Source organism: Streptopelia decaocto (genome assembly GCF_964273445.1).
Source record: "Streptopelia decaocto genome assembly, chromosome: 7".
Lineage (NCBI taxonomy): Eukaryota > Metazoa > Chordata > Aves > Columbiformes > Columbidae > Streptopelia > Streptopelia decaocto.
In genome coordinates this window covers 63567387-63592822 of record NC_138661.1, presented here as the reverse complement: position 1 = coordinate 63592822, position 25436 = coordinate 63567387, and the positions used below count along the sequence as shown (strand labels likewise).

Below are 25436 nucleotides of genomic sequence, written 5' to 3'. Positions count from 1 at the left end.
TGTAAGGAAGGCAAATATACAGGATGATATCAGAATCAAATATTGATGGAACTATTCTGTATTAAAACTGTTGCTTCCATCTAGAAAGATTCTGTATCTGAAAAAGGCAAATGACTCACACTGACATTGTGAGAAGTCTATGGCTAATCAAACGTAAACCAACATGAAACCTGGATATGCCAGTTTTTGCTTGTAGAAGAGAATGGCTTTTATAAAATGATCTTTACAGGGTCTGAGCAAAATTATTAAATTGGAAACTGAATGTTATAAAGGTCTATTTTCTAGGTATTGATAGTTATATAATATTTCACAAGGAAAGTAGCACCACACCTTACTTTATCGCTTGAGTCTATGTAATATACCAGCAAGTATTCTGATGCTTCTTGGAAAAAACAACCAACCAACCAACCAAAAAACAAACAACAAAGAAACAAAAAACCCACAAAAGCACAAACTGCTTCAGAATTGATGAAAATTGATGCAGAAATAGGAAATTCAACTCAATTGGTTAATTTAAAATAATGTAGAGTTGAGGTATAGCACTTCCCTTTTTATTTTTTTGGAGGTTGAAATGGTTTTATTAGTAAAATAAGGGACAAAAAAATGGGCAGTCTAAGCAGCTAAAAGGAATTTGTGAGAACCACTATTTCATGATGCATCTTTAACGCATGAACGTGATGAACCACGTTACTGATGTGGTCACTAACAGCAAATGACAGAAAGCTGCTTAGAGCATAAGGTAAAGTGATGTTCCAAGCAACACCAAGTGTCTCTCGAGTTCTTCAAAAACAATTTCATTGTTTCTCCAACACATAAATAGCTATGAACCAATAATGCTGAAGGAGAACAGCAGAACTAAGTGATGTATCCCTTAACAGATGGGTAGGCAGAGCACTAAAGAGTAAGTGATGTACTGGAGAGCCCAGGACAAGCTGGTACCCAGGCAGATTCTGGGCTGTTATATTTGTGTTGCTAAACATGCTGTACTGCAGAACTATGTGTTCCCACCATGGAGTGTGGGTTGGTTCTTTGCATGTTTTTTTTTGTTTTAAAAGTGATATGGTCTTCCAGTCTTTTCTAAATAGTTGTAGCAGGATTATAGCCTATAACGTTTCCTCACAGTGACTTATTATGTATATTAGCTTTTCTTTATTGCTAGCTGTTGGTGTTGGAATCTGGCATAGTGTAGGAGCTTTAGATCCTCTTATTTTAATGCTTTACTGCACAGATTTGGTGTCATACTGTGCTTAATATTTGTTATTGACCCTTTAAAAAGAAAACCCACTAAATTTATTAACTGTATAACTAAATATAAAAGAGCATACTAAAATTCAAGTGTAACAAAATCTGGCAATCTAAGAATTCCCTTTTTCTGACTGAAATACTTTCTCAAATTATCTGTAAGAGAAATAAACATCATCTTCTTACTGTGCTGTGTAGTGAGGGAGGAATGACTAAAACTGGGAATCTCTGAGTGGTTTTGCCAGTGCAAAGTACTTATTTGCTACTGCGTGCAGTGTGAGGTACTTGAAACAAACAGTAGGAAATGTACTATACAGTGCTGTGTAAGTTTGCTCTCAAAAATGTGATACTTCTTAGGGACAAATGTGGGCCCAAGTAACATTAAGGAAGGGTCCTGGCTCGAGGTGGAAGTGGTGTTAAGCTGGGTCTTGTGCCTAACCACTGTGTTTTTCTTTTTGATGAGTAGTCGTGGATCAGTCTTGCAATAAGTGACTGCAGCAGAACAAGAGTAAACAGAAGTGTGAGTGTTTTGTTGGAAAATTGATCCATCCACAATGGAAGTTTGTGGGTTCAAGGAAGCCCTGGAAAAGCTGTTGAAAGAGAAAACCAGAGAGGGTTGTGTAAAGACATAGGAAGCCTGTTCTTCCCAGCTGCCAGGGGCTTGCACTTCACGTGGGGGACTGTTTCAAATCAGTGTCAGAAGCAGGGATGGGCTACGTGTCTGTGGAACGATTCTTATGTCCTCAAGACTTATTTTGCTGCATTACTGTGTTTAACAAAAAATGAAAGCAAAACACAGGCGCTCTAATACTGAAGAGAGTAACTCATGGAAATGTAGAAGTGATTTAAATCCATGAGAAGGCAAATAGTCTAATGCAGTACTGAAGTGAGAGTGAAACTACCTTTGGGTTTAATGAAAGGGAAACTAATTTCTATGGGTTTTGTTTTGTTTGTTTTGGGTTTTTTAATCAGTGTAATGAAGTTATTTGTAGCAATTCTGCTAGAGTTAATAGCTGTTATCTGCTGTATATACTAAGGTTTTTTTTGGGGGGGAAACGAATAAATCTAGATAGTGTATATTTAACTACACATTAACTGTCTACATTTAAACTGATTTGCACTTTAAACATTCTATTCAAACAAGTCATGCTACCTATTGTTACAGAAATTTCTTTGCTTTATGTTCAGTTTCAAGAAAGTCAAGTCCTCTATACATTTTTTCAATCAACACAACTTACCAAGTTCTAACCTTAAATGACATCATTAGTAAAACAAATATTTCCCTACAGTGAATAGTGAAGTTGTTGCATTGTTTTTTTTTTTTAATGGCAGAAAAAGGTACTTCCTCTGAATTGTGGGAAAAAGTCATTCATGTTGTATCTGTGCACTATCAAATCAGCTAAAAGCACAGATTTGAACTATTATACGTACTGAGTTGACGAACAGGACCAAGACTGGTTATTCTGGTTTGGTTTGGTTTGTTTGGTGGGGGTTAAACTTTTTCTTTCTTTTCATATTATTAAATATTTACATTTTTCCTTTGTATTTTGTTGGGACATTAACTAAATTGAATTTAATTAGCTTTGAATAAAAGATACAACTAAACTATTTTAGAAAAATTGTCACTGGAAATTTATAACTTGTTTCTGGTCTAGTGAAATTTTTTTGTCATGGACTGAAATAGTGAAGGAAAGACATTTAAATTCTTACTGTTGCATTGGGAAGGGGAAATTTGTTTCCAAGCCAGCTGTACTGAAGTATGCTATAATAATAATAATTCTCAGAAATATTGGGTAAAAGAAGATGACTGAAGTGGCAAAATTATAGCATTTTTAATGCACGGATCTCAATGTTCTATAAAGAAATCTGCCTTGAAAAAAAAAAATGGATGTAAAGCAGGACTTGCTCAAAGAGGTACAGGAGTGAAATTGCTGTTCTCACTCTCAAGAAATCACATCTACAGTCACCATTTAAGTAATTCTCTAAAGGACTTGGTTCTGCACACAGACTGTAACACCAAGATGCTGCCCAGTAATTTGAATTAAGCCTGATGTGTATTATATGCAAATTTTCCACTTAGACATCTGATGACTCACCTGCACACCATGGAGTGACGGATTTGATGATGCATGCACCCGATGACTTAGTCACATCACTCGAGCGTCTCCACTGTGCAGCCCTGTTTTGATGTGAATGCCTCCAGCTGTAGGAGTCGCAAATTCTCCAAGCATCCTGATAATGATTCATGCAGTTCATGTTTGTACCCTCTTACAGAACTTCATTTCTAGTGTGTAGCTGACTAATATATGTATCACATGGTGGGGGAGGAAGAATAACATTGCAACACCTTCTTTAATGTAAAGTGTTCAAACGTGAAGAACAGTCCCTTTCCTGAAAGATTGTCGTATATGTAGGGAAAGTTTTAGACTTTTTGTATCTACCTCAGTTATCTCAAGGCAAGATCATTCTTGTTATTTGTGGATTAGTCAGCAGATCTGCCACCTAGTTACATGAAATAAAAGATACGAAGTGCCATAACTGAAGAAAATATGTTCAACTTTTCCCTTCTCAGTGGAAATAGTAAAGGGATTAAGGCTATGAGATAAAGAGAACATATGGAAACTAGCATTTATTTTATTTCTCTTTCGTGTGTGTGTGAAAAAGCTGACTTTTGTACCTTTAAACTGCTGTTTGCAGAGATTCAAGCTGTAGAAAGTTTTATGAGATTTTCACAGGACATTAGCATTGTCACATATGGTTGGCACCGTTTGTAAATTAGAGTTCTGCTTTGTAGTCATTAGTGATTTGATCCAGTTCCCAAGGCAGGTAAAGTGCATGAGCAGAGCTTCAAAACATTTTTGTTGTCACTGCTTCAATCTGATCCTGAATGAGAACTTTAACAGACAATAAGATACTGAAACAAAGCCTAAGGAAGAATCAGCTTGAACTGAATGCTCCCTTAAGCAAGGAGGCACTTTTGAATAATTCCCCATGCCCCCCACCTGTTTAAGAAGATAATGATAAATTTCAAAACATCCAAATCCACTTTGCAACTTTAGGTTGTCTCCTACCTTTTGGAACATGAATATCTTGAGTAACAACTGCTTCTGCAAGTCTCTTACTGCTTGTAATTGCCTTACGCTGATTACAGTTCAGTGATTATTTATTTATTTATTTATTTATTTTCTCCTGATGACTGGGATTACTTCACCAGACAAAGGATATGTAGATGGAGAAAGAGTAAGCTTGCTTAGAGCGAATAAATTTCTCTGCAGTGTTTTAGAATAGGTGATAATTGAACCAGCAATGTGTATTTATTTTCAGGATGATAATTCAGTTGTAATTTATCTTCCAACTATCCATCCTGAACATTGGGGAACAATCCAAAGTTTGCAGGTTTTTTATGGTGACTTACTCAGCTTTTGTGTTAGCTGTTTGCAAGAGATTGCCAACTGCTGGAGCAGTTGAGAGCCTGTTCCTTAATTGCTCTGAACTGCACATGAGAAATTCATCACTAAACTGAACAAACTACTTTTGGAAGAGAAGCTGCTTATCATGTCTCGTTGTGTAACGACACAGCAGCACTAAGAGTAATCAATAGTGAAAGATACTGTTAAATAAAGCCAATTAGAACCCATTAAAATATCGTTTTACAAAAAAAATCTTATGAGTATTTCGGTGACAACTGGAGGGTTTTTTTTTCTTAACTGTAGCATTATTATTTAGAAGGAACAGAAATGTATGAACATATTTCCCTTTAAAGCCTTCAAAACATGCATGCATAAAACAACAAATTATATTGGAATGCAGGTGTAGAGTTTTACACATTAATCTACTAAACATTTCTATTTTACAGATATACAATTATATCACATAAATGAACCTGTAAGTCAAATTGCTTTCAAAGTCTTGCAGAGAACTTGATTTCAGACTATACGACCTGGGTAGGGGTTGTGTGCTGTGTGGAGGTTCAGGTCACCTGGGGGTGGTGGCTGTGTCTCAGTGTGGCAGAGGAATACTTCAGATATTCTGATGCGAAACAAGGAATGTAACACAGAGAGATATGCTGCCAAGAGTGCTACGTGCTCCTACAGCAAGATAGATTTTGGTATGTGTTCCTACAACAAGACAGATTTTGGAACTGTATCTTGCTCACGCAGAATGTTCTGCAGGTGGATCTGAATAGATTCGATATTGAACCTGGGTAAGGGTGAAGTCTTTGAACACTGTGGAACATGTGAATTGATATGTTTCTGGATGTTCTAAAAGTCAAACTTCCCACAGCTATTTGAAAAATCTCAGTTTTGGGAGTGGGTTCCTTTACTGTGGTCTGAAACAAAAGAGACTTGTCTATCCACTCCTCCTGAGAATCTTTCATTTGCAGACGGGGTGTAGTTAGTTTTCCACTCTCTTCATGAGGAGATGAGTAACGACATAAATTTGTCACAGTGAATATTCTAGTAATTGCAGAGGCTACATGGCTGAATGTTTTGGCCAATGAGTATTGCTTCAAGATAAGTTATCTGAGGGATATGCAACTTCCTTCTGCAGATAAAATTCAGTGAGTGGTTTTGTGATGCTGTGGCTCTGTTCTGGCCCACTGCTGGATAAAGTGTATATTTAGAGTCAGAATATAGAGAACTCTTTCCAGTAAAAAATGTGGTTTCATATATGTTTGCAATTCCTTTCCACCTACCTTTACGAAGTCCACTTGATTTTCATATAGAAATTTATAAGGAAAAATATCTCAGAAAGCTAATTTTCAGAGGTTCTTTCTTTATTTGATGCTCTTGTTATTTCCTCTATGAAATGGATGTTGGCTTACTGTGTTCTTTTTGGATTTGTGGGTGTGTAATATAGACTAAGTCAATGATAATATTTACATATATGATGATTCTGGCTCACAGTAGCTTTTCTCCATTAGGTATCAGAGAAGCCAAGCCAAGGGCCTTTCAATCCTGCAAGAAAATCCAAATCAAGCATGAAGTAAATTGACGGAATAATATTGACAAACTTAGTCTGATGTTCTCTATGCTTAACCTTATGAATAAGTATCAGAAGTATTTTTGACAGCAAAGCCAAAATATCGAAAACTAGAGGTTAAAGATCAATTTTCTATAGAGACTCTTTCCCCCTCACAAAAGTTCCCTTTGTGTTTCAAGCAAAAGTTCTCCATTAATTTCAGTAGGCTTAGGTTCTTATGTCTGTTTTCTGCCTTCTTTTCAGTAGCTTCCTGACTAAGAAATACAAGACTCATTCACTACAATTGTGTTCAAAAAATTCACAGTTGAGACACTGGCATTAATCACTTTCCTAAAAAAGAGTCTTTACCTAAAATAATATTTACAAAACATTTTAATTTAAGACTAACGATACTGAAATATTACTACGAAGAGTTTTCTTCTTTGCCAGGTAATTTATTTTTGAAAGTAATAAAGGTTGAGGTTTTCAAGTGAGCTTTAAGGTACTTCCCATAATCTAAATTCTAGTATGATTGGAGCAATGAACTGCTCTGAAGTGACAGCAACGTTGTAGCGTGAATATAAATTATGAGAGAGTTAAGCCATCAGCACACTTTGTCTGGACTAGAACTATAGATTTTTAGGGACAGCATGAAGCCAGCTGCTTTGTGGAATTGGTAGCATGGAGTGCAATAGGGTGGGAACAAAAAAGCACTAAACCTATTTTCCTGAAACTGTTTCTTTTCAGGCCAAGCACTGCGTTGATCCAAACTACTTAAATTACAGTTATTGTAAACGTCCTTTAATAGCGTTCACTGACTGCATGTCGCAGTCTGGCTACCACCCAGCTGCAGGCATCCCCCCCAAAAATAAGCAAACTCACCATGATTTTGGTCTAAAGTGTTCTAGAGCATTTCAGGGGCAGCACCCTTCACCTTCCCCCTTTGAAATTTCAGATTAAATTTTCTTTCAGGCATAAATGACTGGTTTCTGTTTCCTGTTATTATGTTTTCACATGCATATAATATGAGGCTGAGGCTGTCTACCTAGGTTTCTTGCCAGCAGAAGACAAGTGTGTTTTGTTTCTTGAGCTTCTTGTTTGGTTTGGTGGTTTTGTTTGATTTTCCTTTCTCTCTCCCTAATTTCTGACAAATCCATGAGAAATATTCCCCAACACTTTTCTTTGCAGCATGATGGTAATAAGTTACAAATAAGACCCACAAAATGGTAATCAAAGCTACCCTTTGAATACCTTAAATACACAACATTCTCTGCAGTGTGCCAGTCTGTGCTCGAAAAACACACAACTCATGATTATATCTAATAAAAAGTGTAACGCTTATGTTTGTGTTGTGTGACAAGGATCAAACTAGCCTGTGAATGCGTGAACCTGCCAGAATTAATAACCAACTGCCAGAAATAATAACCAATTAAATTCCCCATAACATCTTGTAGATGAAGCGGCTTGAACTAATAATAAAATTAAGTTAATAAAAGAAGGTTGCTTAGTTCAAAAATGCTGGATATCTTTCTCTGTAAACATAAGGCATATTAACCTTGTGATTCACATGCTGTGAATTACTGGTCTTTTCTCCACATTTAAGAATGGGAAATCAGTTTTATTATTGGGTTTGAGAATTGCCAGAATAATCAGGAAAATACATTTTCCCATCTCTTGATGATTTAAGGTGGACTGAGAAACAAGGTTACAGAAACATCAGGGATGAACTCATCCTACTCTTCTTTCACCGTGTAGCTGTGGCCCATGAATACAGACATGACTTGTGCTACTGGAATCTGTTACCTTGTGAAGCTAAATATCCAGCATTGCTGCTGGTTACTGTAGCTTCATGAAATCTCAGTGTATGCTTCTACAAAGAAGAATGCCCTTAAAATCTGGATATTGAATGTATTTTCAGGGTTTTTCACTATTAGAAACCTAGGGATGTTCTATAGTTAGTGGTTTTTGTCTTGCATTGGTAGGAAAGCATTTGCAAATCCTGGTATGATAATTCATGTTGGAATTCAAGGGTGAAATATTGTATGGTAGTCAGTCTAGGAATTTTAAGTTATGTTAGCTTTTGGTTGCTATTCTTGGTGATTATTTCTTGGTGGCTATTTCTTATGTGATTGAAAGACCTGGATTGTTGAGGGTCCAACATCCCCATAAAGTGCACTTTGAAGGTATAGAGACAGATTTCTGTCTTCCTCCCAACCTCTCTTGCAGAGAATGTGGCCATGAGTCTCTGTCTCAGCTCTAGTTCTTGAGTGCCTTTAAATTACATTGGTTCAGCCTCAGGATCAGTAAGTGGAGAAGTCACATTGGCATTCTCCTCCTTTCCTGGGCTATTAAAAAGAGTAGAAGATAAATGAAATCTCAATTTCCAAAAAGTATTTGGCAAAATCCCTCCAAGTGGCTTTAAAGGGGAGTAGCGGGGGGGAAATAAATTGCTCTTATGTGAATGGTAGGTAAATTTCATGGATCAAAAGCAAGCTAAGAGAAAAAGACTTTAAAAAAATACAAACAGCTGGTTACAGCATGGGAAAAAATATTTTGGGATAAGACTTAGAATGCAAAGATAAATTTATTACCGACTTAAGGAAGTGTATTAATGGATGATGGAAAAATTGCCACAGTAGGTGAGAGTCCATTTGGAAAGAACAGGAAACTATTCCAGAAGAACTCAACAGGAGCAGATGACTGGTGGGTTTAGGGTTGACAAACAGAGATCAAAATCTGCATGGTAAAATTTGATAAACTCTTAAGCTGGTAGGTCTGAAACTAAGTACAAGAAAAAGAGGTACTGTAAGGGAGCAGTAATCATCTCAACTGCTCAGCAGTCCCCCAGAAAACAAAGGATGGATGTAAATGAAAAAAAATCATTTACATAATTAAAATTACTTTATAAGAATTATAGGGGGAGTACACCTATGCTTATAAGAATTATAGTGGGAGTACACCTATGCTACTCCTTGACACAACGTAAGAATAGTAAATCAAATAGATGAAAAATAAGTGAGTTTGAGTTTAAATACTCATTTAATGAGTTTTTTTTTTTTTCTTTATGCAACCTTTTTAAAATAGAACTGATTTCTGCACAATGTCAGATTTTAAGGAATTGATTAGGAAAAAAAAAAGGTTTCAGCATGAATGGATGTAGCTGTTATTGGAATAGGTTAAGAAAAATAAGTACAGGTTTTCAAGGTTGTTTTACTTGAATATAAACAGTAAAGCCCAGAAAGGCAATTAACTGTTAATTAAAATTAACCTGCCTGCGGATCCTGCATGGGGATTCCTGAATATTCCTCTGAAATAATCCAAAGAAGCAACTGTCCAAAGATTAGTCTATACCAATCTTACCTAAACAATGTTTTTACGTTCCTGTATTAGGAACTGTTGTCTTATAGTTTCTGACTTTGAGAATAAGTTTGAAAAATGAAGCTGAAGTGAAGAGCATCACCTCTGGGAGTAGTCCATATTTGTGATCAAGGGTGTTTCTAAATATATGCTGCATCGATACATATGTTTTTAAATTCTGTTACAACAGATTACACTCTACTGCAATTTCAAGCTTGCAAAATCCTGGATAATGGGCTCAATTTGATTTTCATCTTGCATGTGTTAATGTTTGGCCATTGTAAGGTGCTGCAGCAGAGATGATATACAGCATTAGATCTTTTAGATTGATACACAGAATATCTTTTTATATATATGTGAAAGTCTCGCTAATTGTTACTTTCTATGTTTTCGCAAAGTACCAAATGCTTTCTGTTCATTTTCTAAGCTTATCAAGGAAATGGATTATTTGACAAAATCTTCCTAGGAATTATTTACCTGCTGGGGAAGGGATGGGAGTGTGGAACAGGACACACATGGGCAGAATAAATGGAAGAGGAGGAGGAGAGAAGAATTGACAGGCAATTACGCTGACATTTGATGGAGCTGTATTTGTGGTAGTACAGCCTCAAGAAGCTAAATTGGCATGTGTGTGTGGGGGGGAAGAAAAGCTGTATGCTGCCCTGATAGTCTAGTTACACTAAAACATCTGTTGCTGACTTAGATGCTATTTACAATGAGATTTTTGTGCAGATGTCTAGTACAGAGCTATGCCTCTTCCGAGGAAGTTATGCAGCTGTGTTTATTCATCACCACCTGCTGCTTTGTGAGCAGAAAGACATATAGTGGGTACGTGGCTGAGGAAAGTAAATGTCCAAAAAAAGAGAATGGCTAAAGAAGGGGGGAAAAAAGGCATAAATCACATACACAGACTTACCTTCTGTAATCAGTAATATGTCAGCTGGATTTGGAAGGTATGCCGCAAGGCTGTATGGAAAATAAAAGCAGGATCGCCTTATTCAAAATTAACTTCTGCAATATGCATTCCTATAAAGAATTTAATTAAGGCATAAAGTGCCAGGTTTCTAATACATAATTTAACAATGGCTACATATGGGGATCACTGGGCTTCTCCACAGATTTTGTCTTTTTTAAGGTGTAACTTCAAACTCTATCCCTTTCTTCAAGTCGTCTTCTTAATTAGATAGCTTCTGAACTACGGAAATGTTGATATGCTCTTATTATTACAAGAGAGACGGTGTTAAATTTGTTCACGAGTTTGATATGTGACATAACCCTGCCAACTGCTTCATTTGGGGCTGTGACTGCTGTTTCAATGGATGCTGCCTGCTTCTGTTTTTCTAAGTAAAAACCACGTAGGTACACAACGTCTAAAGTAGATATTAGACTCAGGATATTTCTCAGCCCTCTTTTCTTCTAGCAAGAACTGTAGACTTAAAAGCCTGAAGTCCAACAGGGTTCTATCCTGCAGGTGATGGGAAAATTTGTAGAAAATTGAGCTAAGTGGATGGGTGGGTTCAGAAAGGACTTTCAAAACTAGATAAAAGTGTGAAGGAATGTCAAACCTAAATTACAGATGCTTGTGTTATAAGCAATGTTCATACTGTGTATGACCTTCTTTGTGAAGGGCTGGATCACTTGTCACTGTCAATCGGCTTCAGTGTTACAAACAAACTACTCAGGAGATCAAAGACCCACCGCATGTAGCTTAGTTTATTGCATTTTTATATTAGTTTATTTTTCTCACTTGCTTCATAAGAAAAATAGTGAGTTTAATGCACAAAATCTCACTTTTTATTGGAATGGAATTAAGTGCTCCTTAAAAGTAGAATAGCATAATAGCAAGGTTGAGCTGGTTGGTTTTTAAGACACAGTAATTATACTCAGTGTAAGCATATATTTAAATAGATAGAATGTAAGAATGGAATGAGTACACTAGTTCTGTCTCCTGTTATATAAATGCCACTGTGGTTACCCAAGCTATCTAATATTTACTTGCCTCAGATCATTTCTGCAGTCAGGTTCAGTCAAGCCTACTGAAATTATGCTTCTAAAAGTTTGCCCAAGGTTGAGGAGAAACAATGATATAGTATTGTGTATTGAAGACAATCTGTAACCATAAAAATATGTTTTGAAGACTTTTGTGCTCAGTACTATTAAGGATTCTGAAGCAGCCTGAGCAGTTCCATGTGTGGAAGATGCAGATGGGGAGAAGCCCACGATGGTTTAAAGTCAGTTGCCAGACAGCTGGAGGTGACAGGACAAAGCAGATAATTATATGCCTTGTTTGTGACCTGCAAAACCTCTTCTTTCTGTTAAAATCTGTGACACAACCAAGCCCAAATTAAAGGACTACAATAGGAAAGTCTTGCACCATCAAATATTAAAGGTCATTTATTACCACAGCATTAAAGGTCAGAGAAAATATAGGAAAGCTGGTTGGAGAGGATTTAACTACTTAATGTGGAGTAAGTTATGGTATTTCTTTAGGGAATGAGTAAATCAAAGAACAACCCAAGGTATTAATTTGCATTTTGTTGATACATATCAATTTTTAAAGTTATTCCTAGCGTTTATGGCAGTTCCCACGTTGATTTAAAAAATTAGCACTTTTATACATTAGCCTTCACTAGCTAATGAAAAGTGATTAGCTGAAGGATTATTAAAAAAATTCATAAGCTAAGATGTAATTTCCTAGATTGTACAGTGTAGCCAGAGTGAAGATTTAAAATGTCATGATTTGTCCTAGATTAATGACACATCTCAGTAGAAACGCTCAAATCACGTATTGAGTGAGTTAATCTTTCAGTCACGTCTGTTCTGTTATGGGTAAAAAATCACGAGCCAAGAAAATCTCTGTGCGGTATGAATTACAAGCTGATAATTCTTTTATATTTCAGAAATGGTAAACAAATCCTTTTATCACTTCCTATCCCTTTATTGGACACTAATATATTGCTGTATACATTGATTTGCATGATCTTGATAATAGACCTACCCTTTGGAGAGTCACAAATGAAAAATTAGTTTTGCTGACACTATAGCTATGAATCTAATATTTGAGAAGGGATACAGAGACTGTGCTGTTTAACTTTAAGGCTACAGTAATGCGAAACTTCAACCTTAATCTCCAAGAATCTCAGCTACCTCCTTCCCTAACAACTGCTTTATTTTAAAAACAAACAAACAAAACCCCACCTTCCAGCATAGACAGTATACAAGACTAGAAGATGAGCAGAAATATGTCATAATAGGTTTGCAGACAATGTGAAAGACACAGAATACAACTTTGAAAAGACAAAGCTAGATATGTCAGAGAAAAGGCTGATGTCTTTTGGTGTCTTTTTAGGGATGTTAAAAAGTGAATATAACCACAAATTCAGGTGAAAAGATAGGAGCGGATGGTTCTGAACACATGATTTCATAATTGCATATGATGTATTTAGCACTTGCAGTAGCTGACATGTTTTTAAGCAGACCTTTAGGAAGCTCAGTATCAGTGAGTTTAGCAAAGTATTGTCACCTTTGAAGTTCTGTCTGAATGCATTTGGTCTCTCTTTTAGATAGAGATGGCTTAAATGTCTCAGGTGCCCTTAATATATAGCGCTCTATATCATGAGAGATACTTGCTGGTTTTTCTCAGCTTAGGCCAGAATGAGGACTCAGTTTTTCTAGTCAGTTACATTGTAAAGTGCTTTTTATAGAGGGTTTTATTGAAATGTCAGTGTACTTAGGGCCAAATCGTCCTACCTCATACAGAGTTCAAATAAACAACTTTTCCACAGAACCTATTGTGGTTAAAGAATGGGATTTGAAAGCTTCATAGTTACATGTGTAGATGCCACGTTGCATGCTGTGCTTTAATGCCAATCTTCATTGCATGAGCTTTTTGTGACCCAGCTCATCGCTATGACAAAAAATCATATCCCTTCTTCCAACTTTCTAGCCAGTGGGTATTCAACAAGAATAGCTGTTAGATGGATTCTCCATTGCAAGGATCCACAATTCCTGAAAGAAAAGCAGCAATGGATCCAACCATACGGTGACTGAACAGAAGTTGACTTGTAGCTTTGTGCTCTGCCTGACAGGTTCTTGTGTTCTTTGTTTCTCTAGTTGAGCTTTTCAGCCATTAGTACTGGTTCATCTTCCATTTGCATCTGCTGGTACAAAACTAGATTAGCCAGAAGAGATGGAAGTGGACAAAAGATCTGTAGACATAAGTGTTGTTTCTGTTCAGTGATTCACACATGACTATTTGGATAGATAGTTCTCCTAAAATCTGAAAGGACAGCTTATGAATGAGGGAAAACTAGTACTTATGAATGGAAGTAATAAAGCAAATTCTTCCTGTAGAAAGAAAATGTATCTATCTAGGGAAAACAACAAACAACAAACCAAGCAAACAAAACAATCAAATCCCTGTATATCTGTGTGGTTGGTTACCATAGGATTTATGTTGCAGTGATTCAGTACCCATTTAAGCAAAGGAATTCCAAATGGGTTTTGGAAAATAGGTCTGAACTCTGCTATTTGATATCTTGCCTATTTTGCCTGTTTAAGTTTTCACAAAATGAGTGTGCATGGGAGGGTGTTTTCAAACTTCTGAATGTCTTTCTGTCCTGCAGCAATCTCCACATGGCTTTTTTCATTATGTTTGTCCACATTAGTCTTTCAGGTTTTTCAGCTACCCTAAAAGCAAGCTTATTAGATTTTTTTTTTTTTCCTTTCTTTTTCCTTTATAACAGGTTTTGTATTTATGTGAACACAATTTTACATTCTACTCCATCTAAAGAAAAGAAATTGGGGAACATAGTTTGGAAGCATGTTCGAAACTCCCATATCACTTAGGTGGTAAAGTGAGCTGGAAAAACAGGGAGCTTAAGGTTTTAGCCTCTCGGCTCTGCTGAAATCCACTCGTTGAATTCAGTTCACCTCATAGGTGACATATGGCACACCCTGTACTTGATGAGATTCCTGAGAATGATGATAAAATGGTGCATTCTACGAAATCTAGCAATGGCTTCAAAAGGTGAACAGAACAAGAAATCTTACACTATGCCACTGTGTGGAAATCCTTCTTTTTTTTTTAAGATGGAGAAATCATTTTTGTGAGGTAAATATCCAATTAGGACTACTATAACCTTTTTTTATTTTACTGCTTTCAGTAGTGAGGAAAATCTTGTGGTTATTCAATGTCATTCCCCCCCACTTTGTAACAGTTTTGTTTGCTTGTTTGTTTTTGGCGGTGTTGAAAAACTGCAACAGTGGGAGATTCCTAAACCGTCTTAATGTTGTTCGAATTTTAAAAAGATAACATTAAGATTGCTCAATTTTTTTGTACTAGTTCTTTTAAAATGTGACTTAGGTTTGCCACTTGGGTGCCTAATTTGATATACACACTGGCTTTAATTTGAAAGTTGAGTAAAGAGAATAAGAGATAATTCTTAAGTGTTATGAAACCTTTTTGGGCCATATTTTGAGAAAATATAAAATAGTGGTTTCTCTGAAGTTAGTGGGGTTTTCATGAGCTCACTATCTATCACTCACTATCTCAGCTCTGAGCTGACTTTTCATGGCGTGGTTCAGTTTTCACTGGAGAAGGGATCACAGATGGCTGGGGAGAAGTTCAGATGCTGTTTTCATGCTGTGATTCCCAGCACTGTGTGAGGAGGCAAAAGACAGCTGAAGTTTTTCAGGTAAACACAATGAAAGTGTCCTGGTCATATTTGTTTGCTTGACTGATACTTCGCTCTGTTCATTACCGTGGATTTATGTGGCCTGTATGTTGTAGACCATTAATGAGACCTGTGCTAAATGTGTATACAATTAATACGTAATTATATATAATGACGTGGTAGTCTGACATGATCACTTCAAACTCTATTTTTTTAAAGAAGTGCAATTGTTTCATTATAATGCAGAGAGATCTGTGAGATTTTTTTAACTATGCCATTATAATATTGTGACAATCTCACTGTTGATGTAATGTAGCAGTTTGCACTGAGTTCCAATTAATTCTGTATTAATGACATTTTGATATGATCTTGATAGGATAATCTTAATGCATCTCATATCTAATAAATTCTGAAATAGAGCCATACTTCTGCTAGCTTTTCAAAAATCAGGTTTTTAATAGGTTATAGCAGAAAACAGGTCCAAATATTAGGAAATTCTCATTATTTCATCAGGGAAATATAGGTATCAGTTAAGCCTTACATTCCTACTTTCTTAATAAAAGTTTTGCAGACTTCTTTATGCAGAGGACAAGGCACATGCATATCACTGGTGTGAACAAGAGCATGCAACATCATCTAGTTTTAGCTGTGTAAAGAAACCGTGGAACCTTTGCTCACAGTCTCTTATGGTCATGTCTATTTGGCCATAAAAACACTATAACTGTATGTTATGAAACAACAGAGTAAAGCAAACCAGATATATAATTAAGTGGCAAATATACTTATGACCATCATAAATAGCTATAGCAGTTTCAGAATGACACAGTATAGATATGGTTTCTGCGTGTATCTTCTATGCTACTAGTCATTATATTGCATGTTATCTGACTATCTATTTATAATTTTGAGAGACTACTCCTGATGTTATTTAAGATGCAGGCAGAAATACTTGTTATTAATGCAAGGATTCCTTATGAGCAGCTTATCAACAGTAGCTTCTCTGTGTAATTTCCTCAAAAGTGTCTCAAATTATTTTATACCATAGCTTCCCACCAGGTAAATGGTGATCAAATTATATGTGGATTTATCAAAAATGCTTAAGTACTTTGGGTGTAGGAATCTGAGTAGTGCAGGTACCAGCTCCGATATTTGGATCATCTGGATTGGGATGTTTGTAAAATTCAAGACTGAAATATTCTAATGAATTCGTTGTAATCATTCTCTCTTGGATCACATTCAATCTCATTATAGCTGTAGAAGACCAAATGCTTTATAACTGATTTAATTGGTTTTAATTTATTTCTAAACATGCCTCTGTTTCTGCTTTGTTTTTAAAAGTGGTGGGCAGTTAAGATCCAAATATACAGGGAGGAATCATCTACCCTACATCTAAGCACAGGTACCAGCTACCTTTACTGTTTTAAATTAAGGAGGAGAGAAGGAAAGCAGGGAGCAGAGGTTTTTAAATGACTAAAAGGACTAAAAATAGACAATTGGTGCTAAATATTCTATATGTTGACGAAAAGGAAACAATTATTTAAATTACTTAATTCCATAGTAAAAATAATCATTTGTTATCAAACAATTTCAAGTTTATTTGAGGTACCAAAAAAACATTAGAAAAGTCCTCTTGAACTCCAAACTGATTTAAAACAAACAAACAAAACCAGAGAGAGAATTAAAATGGAAACAAGTCCTTAAAGAATTTTTAGCATACTCTGAAGTCTGCTGAACCTCAGACCCAGAATAAATCCATCCACTGTGCAACCAATAGCAATGATTCCTGACCTCTCCAGGGCTACTCAGATGTGACTGAAATTTGTTATTCTTTAATTGTTTTGCTAAAAATGTTGTTAAAACACTGTTGCCTAGCCCTTTCAGTTTTTAAACCAATTGGTCTCACAGAAACTGAGACAAAAAAAGTCTTTTCTGACACTTGATTTTTATTTTGTCTGGAAGGATTATCAAATAGCTTTTGTTTTATAGAGTAAAACTTATCTGAATTCATACAATATTTATTAAATTAAACAAGAGATTATTTCAGAGTGGAACAATAAACAATTCTTTAATGGACCTGTATGTAGATTGTCGAACCACCTTAGTAGGCGCATTTATTTTTCCCTGCCTTCAGTTCTGAATGAACGCTGACTTTTGCAGAGATGATTTTGGTATGAGAAGGCAGATTTGCCCTGAGGCATCTGCTGGATATAAGCAAAACTCAGCTCCAAGATGCTAAAAAAGGCGTTTTCATGTTAATGACTGCTGACCGAAACACTTTCTGAAGATGCTCTAACTCCTCTTCTTTTGTGTGTGACCTTGGTGAACCTGGTGGCATATTTGATGTAAGTGTCAGCTACAAAATGAAAGAGGTTTCTCTGAAACCTTGGACTCGTAGTCCTTCATACAGTGGAGTCTAAATAAGCACCACCACATATGACAGCAGCTACAGGTTATCAGGGATGACTTGTTTTAGGTGTATAAGGAGGGACATTTGTAACAGCTTCTGAAGCAGACACTTCCACAAAGAAAATTGTTTCAAGTTTCCTAATACTAAGTAATATGCTGTTGAGGGTTGATCCTCGTTCTTGTTCTTGCACAACTTGTGCAGTAAGAAGCAGAGGATTGGATTCCCCTTATGTTGTTTTCTTCTCCTCCTGCCTTTCCTCTACAACATACAAGTTGAAATGTAAATTGATGGGTGAAGAGGTTCAGCACTGCTGACTCTGTGGCCAACATAGTTAAGTCCAGAAATTCATGATTTGGTTTTGTTCCATTTTCTGAGATCCTAAAGTTGCTTCTTATCATGTATGTAGTGGTTGGATCAAGTCTTGTTGTCACTACCAGAGTTACTGCGGTTGTAATATATAAAATGTAGGCCTCCAGTGTGGAATGAAGGTGGGCAGTCCAGATATGTTAAATACTAAATACATAATCATTCCTGGTTTGGACAGTGGAAAAAAGAGGTGTTTTGTAGAATTAAATGAAACTCTTTCCTGTAATCACAAGCTCATGAAATTGCTCATTTCTTTGTACTTTAACAGCAAACCTATGTGGGCTACATATATTTGCTAACAGTTCAAACGAGAATTTGAATTGGACTCCTAACCTGTTAAAAGTAGGATTAACAATGAGGTCAAATTTACTTCTTTTTTATTTTAATGAACTTGCTTCTGAATTGGTTGGTTCTTAGATTTAAAAAAGGGTTACCTTGCAAATCTCTTACAAAGTTCAAAATGACCTTCAAAAGGACCTCTGTAGCAGCTTTTACTCAACTCTGATGTTTAAGCCATAATTCCAGCGCTGTGGTAATTGGAATACTTACAAAAATATCCTGTCTCACATGAAATACATACTTTTAAATGAAAGTGAAATATAGACTCCTGAAGAAAACACTACTAGAAACTCTTCCATGCTTTTTGCACACTTTTGTCACTCGTGACCCTTACTTTGCTGTGCAACCAAGTCTCCAAGGCTGCAACATTCACAGCAGGTGGATTCCCACAGGGCTTATAAAAGCCCCCGTGTTGAAGATTGAGTTGGGAATCAGTCACCCCAAACCTATTATCTCACCAAGTGGTGGTGTTAAATATGTCAGGTTTCAATCAAGAGAAGTAATAAGCTGCATGCATTAATTCTATGTATGTGTTTGCACTGATTGTGTTTGTACATGTGGGTATGAAATATTAGTCCCAGTATATTGAAATACTTCACCCTGAGACATAAGCTTTGCCTATTTTGGTAAGAATGTTTTGCACTTAGGTAGATGAATGGATTTGTTAAGAGTTTATTTAAAACCAGGTACATTTCTAAAGGCAAAGAAATTCTGCCAGGGGAGGTGGAATGAGAAGATGGAGTGGCAAAAGCAGGAGAAAAATTAGGAAAAAGAATATTGCATCTATTTTTGAAGTTAAAATGAAATATTTCTTTGAGGGGAGAGAGGAATAGGAATTGGAGCTAAAGAAGTGTCTCCTGTAAGTCACTTGTCCCTTCTGCTCCTGCTCAACTAGGACTGTTGCTCGGAGCTGCACTCACACACATTTTTGCACCACTGAGGAATGCAGCATATGTATTCAATAGCTCACAACACTTTTCCTTAAGAAAAGAGTACTGATGTCTATGTTTTTGCACTTCCTCCTTTATTTAAGATGCCATTTATCATACACTATTTCAGAGATTATATATTATTGCTCAGGAGCTTAGTGTGTCTAGCTAGGCTTTCACCCATGAAAATTTACAAATTGCATTTGTAAAGCACCCTTAAATAAAATGCATTACATTTTTCCAATGGTTGTGCCTTTATTCTTCTGAAAGTCTTTTGTGCAAAGTGTTGCAAAGGCTTCAACACTTAGAATTTTAATATTCAACAGCAAGACACATGAATGGTCTGTTTTGATAAGTGTATTTATAGAAATATCTCTCTATTAACACATATGCATTCAAAAAAACTGAATACAATATATGACATCAGTCAATGATTCTTTTTTTTTTTTTACTACCATTATTTCCAAAGAATGGAAATAAAATTAGGACCCCTGCTGTAGTAGTTACTACATAAGTACAGGCATGAGTGGATGTCTTTCTGCTCATGCTGTATTTTGCACAGGAAGGCAGTTTATCCGTTTTCCTCTCTAAAATAGGCAATGATATTCTTGAACTATCAATGTGAAACTTACAAGAACCTGTGTGACAACTAGTGTTTGAAATGCCTTAGAATTATGCAGTTTTCCATTGTTTTATTCTTATTTATATTTTCTGTGTATGGCTATTTATAAAAGAGCATATGTAATCACCTTTCTTCTGCTTCCTAAGCTAGGAGTAATTATTTATTTAATAAGACTGTCAATAAATTTGAGCCAAGAAAGGGAAAGCTTTTAATTATAGAAGGGAAAAGACATTTCTTAAGAGTTCTGCATGTCTAATGTATTTACATGGAATATTTCTATCCAAGGTCTTTGAAGTTGTTATACATTAATATTTGATCTACCTTTAAGTGTATGCAGCACTAAACAAATTGAGCATACAGCCTAAGTCTAAGAAAATCTACAAAAAATTCTCTCCTATTTTTTCGTATAAATATTATTCTTAAGATGCACATTACACTGGTAAAATACATCTCATCAAAACAAACAAGCAAAAAACCCAAACAACCAAAACCAAAGCAAAATCCTAAACCCTTCAAAACAATAGAAAGCTCCAGATGAAGGTCAGTTAAGAGTCAGGGGGAAAAAGGATGCTTTTTTATGTCTTCAGGGAAACAATTTGAGCACAATCAAGTCTGACGAGTAGCATTTAAGATTAAGTGCCCAGTCCTTAACTGCAGAAATTTGCCTCTAAAAATGCAGGTTTTCCTTTTGTCCTACTTGCATTCACTCCTGATCATTTTTCTTCACAATAATACATTTTTACCTGTGTGTATCACAACATTTCGGGTTGCAAATGTGATATAGGAATGATATAGCACTATTATAGCTGCGGAGTACCGGTACTGGAGCCACCAAACCGCTTGTGCAGGTGTTCTCTCATGGTAAAATCCTTTAGAAGATAAACCCCAGACTTAGCAGTAGGCTTCTCTATTCCATTGCTGACAAATAGTATTATCACAATTAAAAAGTAATTCCTCAAGTTGCAGAATTTCCTCAGTTTTCTTAAGCTCACCCAGCATCATCAGGGATCATTTTGTGCCGTGGTACACCAATGCCTTCCCCCAAATTCCACCCCATTGGTGTGCACATTACAGATGGAAGAAGTAATAGCTGTGGGTATGTGACTGTGAGGAGCCTGGGAAGGTTTTACTGGAAGAGAAAATGACAAGCTGACTGTACTTTTTATGACCTTTTTACTACTCTGTCATAAGTATCCATGGTAACATGACTGTTTCTTTCATGCTGGTATGTAGCATCAAAATAACGATAAATGCTGATTTAAATTAATGTGGTTGAATAGGACTTGCTGCCAGGTGTGCTGAAAAAAAGATACCAGAGTTGGGACACAAGGAAGAAGAGTCAGAATTACATTATTTTATTCCTTTTTGGCTATGTACATTGCTTTTTCTTTCTCTTATTTTCTCTCCCCTCCCTCTCACTTTCTTACTGAAGAATGTAACCAAGAATTTAATTTATTAATTGTATTTGTATGCCATGTGAATGTCTTATTAAGGGTTGATACTAATTACAAAAAGGTTTCCATTCATTTCAAGCAGTGAATTTCTATTTGCTTTGATAGACTCCAAAATTACTCCTTACTAAGTAATTGAATGCTATGACGCACCAGCTTAAACTATGGAAACTTTCATTTTATGCGTGTGATGTATAATGTAGTTTCTGGATGCCTTTCATATAACCAGACAAGCACATAGATAACCAAAACTACTTCTTGCAATGATCACACTTCACTTGTAGATAACTTTTTATTCTTTTTTGTATTGTGTAAAACGTGATTCTTGGTTAAATGGTATACTTTAATGTGATTTGTCATCAGATGAGCTTCACTTGTTGCAAGGTAGGGAATACCTCTTTTCTGTAAACATCTTTAACCAACACTCACTTATTTAAATCAATATTAAGATCAGGTGAAACACAAACACGGAAGGTGGGTAAACAGTCTTAATTGCTCTGAAGGTCTTCCCAGTTGCTTCAGGTGATGAAGAGCTTTTGGGGATTACATCTATGTTTCAAAACACTGTTCTGGAAGCTATTGTCTGCACTTACCTTCAGCTGGATGTGGGCCAGGGCTGAACGAACACTTAATTGAAATAATAACTTATGAATTGGCAGAAATGACAGTTTTCCAGAGGCGGTGGCAGGCTGACCCGCAACTTGCCCCTGACTCGCATCTTGTATCATCGATCTTGTCTAGATGTTCAAAGTTCAAAGAAGGATGCTAATTACAGAATGTCGGTGGTGGTTTCATTGTAGTGTTATCATTATTATTTTTCCTCCAGGCAGGATTTCTCCGCGATGTTGTGCCGTAACCTCGGAGCGCAGCTTCAGGCGCCCCCTGCCCATCCCGCCCCCGGGGCGGGGGGACCCGCGCACCCGCCCGGCCGGGGCCGGGGCCGGCAGGAGGAGGCGGGTCGGGGCCGGGCGGGTTCTCTGTGTTGGCAGCGGCGGCAGCAGCAGCAGCTCGTTGTGCTTCGTGACATCACTCCTGGAGCTCCCATCCCACTCGGAGCTCCTTTCCTCACTCGTTCCAGCGGTCTGTCTGCTCCGGAGGAGCTCGGAGCCTCCCCGGGCGAGGCGAGCTCGGGAGCTGCTGGAGGAAGATTCGGAGGGAGGAGGGAAGGGTCGGTGCGAGGGGGATAGTGAGGAACGGAACGCACCAGAGCAGCTCCAGGATGAGATTCCTCTCTGCTTATTACTTGCTGCCTCTCTTTCCTGCACTGGTCTTCAGCGCTAGGTGAGTACCGAGAGCTATTTTGCTCGGAGTTCCCTCGTTTGCTCTTTTAGATTCAGTACTTCCAGTAGAAATAATCCAGATTTCAGCTTTTACTGGGGTGGTAAGTTTAGAGCAGATAGCTTCTCCGATTCTTATCTCTCCCCCTTCCAGTCCTCTAAAAGATACTGACTATTGCCTTGGTGATTCTAGGCTTTTTTTTTTTAATGATGTAGAAGAGCTGCTCCGGTGCAAGTTGCTCATGTGATGTAGCAAGACAGTAACAAATAAAGCTTTATACATAGAGTAGTAATAGCAGATCGACTCGGCTTCATTGGAAATAAGGAAGCCAAACAGCTGAAACTGAGAACGTGCTGAGGTTTTCCCTTACAAAGTGTAAAAATATAAACACTGAAACAATCTCATCTCGGTTTAGGTTTTTATATCTGAGCATAGACCTAGGGCTTTTTTGCTGTGAAATGCAGGTGAGGTGTTGCAGTGTTATCGCAATGCCAGGAAACGTGTTAAAAAGTTGCTGCAATCTAGAAACACTCCTTTCTGTACAAGTATAATATAACAAATCACTGAGAAAATGTGATAAAAAAATCTGTTGCAGCTCAAAAATGAAACCTGTTCTGACCATGTAGTGTTGTAATAAGATAATGTATATTGCTCCGTTGCTCAGAGATAGTGTATTCTCCATGCTGTAGACATAGCATGTTCAGCAAAGAAAAGATAAGGCTGAGATGCTCTATCCCGTTGTCTTGATGTACACAGATGGAAAGTTAATGCTGGGTACAGAGCAGATCTCTTGTAATGACGTTGCTCTCAGTGCAGGCTTCTTAACTTTCAGTTTCTTGTCAGAAAATCAAGCTCAAATTTGACTGTGGTATTTCTCTGCTGCGTTAGAAGTTTATAGGGTACTTATAAGTCTGTAAAGCATGTTATCAGAGGATAGATATATCAGGAAAATGTGCCTTTCCCCTTATTCTTGGTCTCCTCCTGCAAAATGAGCATTGAAGCAGCTTTCTGCAGAAAGCACTGCATGTTTTAAGCCTTAAATGCTCACTGGGAATTAAAATAAATAAATAAAGGTATACCTGCTAAGTACTCAAAGTCAGGTCCAGCAGGAGCACATGTCTGTACCTACTGGAACACAGACAAGTGATCACTGTGAAAATCCCTGAATGGGAAAAGGCCCGAAGGCAGGGAGAGATCGGGAATATCAAATGTTTCCATTATTCAGTTACTTTAGTCCTTTGGAGGGGGTTGTTATTGTCGAAGGAAGTGGGTACCTTTTCTGGCACTTCTGGTTTAGGGACTCTGCTGTGCCAGTCCATACGAACCACTCCAATGCTCTTTGAAATACAACGCTTAGAGGGAAATTGTGGTGTGTTGTGATTTAATAATTATTCCTCTGATTTAAGAAGTGGTCTGAGGAAACATGCACTAGTAGTCGAGTGTGAAAGTTATTATCAATTCTGATTAGTAATTTTATGCACAGAGTGATACAATCATTGCTAAATTATGCCAGATTTAAAAAAGGGGAGGAAGCACCCAGACAGTTTTTGTAGATGCGGGTTTGAAACTTGCATGCATTTGTGCAGGTTAAACTGTAGTAAAGAGAGATGTGGAAAACTATTCTAAATTTTTTATTTGATTGTTTTTATAAAGTGTCTTAAAACCTACTTGAACATTCAGGGGACTAAACTGGAACAAAGTATCTAGTATAAAGCCCTAAAAGTAGGTGCCTTATCTTCTTGAGAAGATATTACCTGTATGAAAAATGAACTGTAGCTCATTCTTGATGATTGTGAAGAAATCAAGTTCTTCCCCACCTTTCAAAAAATAATTGGACAGAATATGAAAAAGTTGAAGTTGGCATGTGAATACTAAATATGAAGATGATGGAGTTGTCATGTGAATACTAATTATGAACAGTATGACTCTGAGGAGTGGATATACTCTCATAAGCATATAATTTTGTGGCACATGATGATTTATGTTCTTATGTAATTGAGGGATGAAAATGATCCATGTGAGAGAAATGCCAGTTAAAATTCCACCCAAGTGCCATACGTGTTGCAAAATGAAGTTTTACTTTTGATAGCAGGTTGGTCCTGTTAAAAAGGAGACTGAAACTCTGCTGTAGAGTTGGAGATTTATAGAAGTCCTGGACTACTCTGTTCAGCAGTTGCTTTCAGTCACTTTATTTTTAACTGGTTGTGTGGAACATAGAGTAATTTTTCAAGAGCACACGATGGAAGTTTAAAAAATGATACAGTGCTATCAATATGCCATCTACTGGAAAGAAATTATGCTTTAATCTCCCTCAGCAGAAGGCAATTCTGTCTGTGGCAGCTAGTATTTCTTGAAAATATGGTTAATTCATTGGCTGGACCCAAACAGGGTAGACTTGCAGAACTAGTTGTGTTTGCAAAAAGCAGGGTCTAATATCTTGCTGTGGGAAATTGCTTAGCTAAGGCAAAGCATAAACTGTGCGGAGCAGAAAGTTTTCCATCTTGAGGATTTATTTTTAAGTTTGTACAGAAGCATGGTATCTCCATTTCATAAAGTGGTGCTGAAATCGCTGAGCACAGGACATGCTGCAGAGGTGGACAGCTGCCGCTATTTTGCTCCTTGTCTTGTGGTGATGCTACCTTCTGTGAGTCATGTCACAGGGACAATTTTGGGAGACCTCAGCGTGCCTTCAAGGCTAATTATAAACAAATAGGAATTGATCAGTTCAACTCTGTTAACACAGCATGTTGTCTTTTCTTGTTTTATAGCATCATTTAAAAAATACAGCTACTATTTTTAAGATTGTAT

At 36.9% G+C, this 25436-nt stretch overlaps 1 protein-coding gene across 1 annotated transcript in view; it reads left to right on the top strand.

Annotated features, from left to right (window-relative positions):
* Positions 1 to 22569: 22569 nt before the first annotated feature.
* Positions 22570 to 25436, top strand: part of LUZP2 (leucine zipper protein 2) — a gene marked incomplete at its 5' end in the record, with an annotated part of 167349 nt that continues 164482 nt past the window's right edge. Inside the window, one exon of the mRNA XM_082058070.1 lies at positions 22570 to 22631. Within this exon, the coding sequence (XP_081914196.1) occupies positions 22570 to 22631 (62 nt within the window). The remainder of the gene's footprint in view (positions 22632 to 25436) is intronic.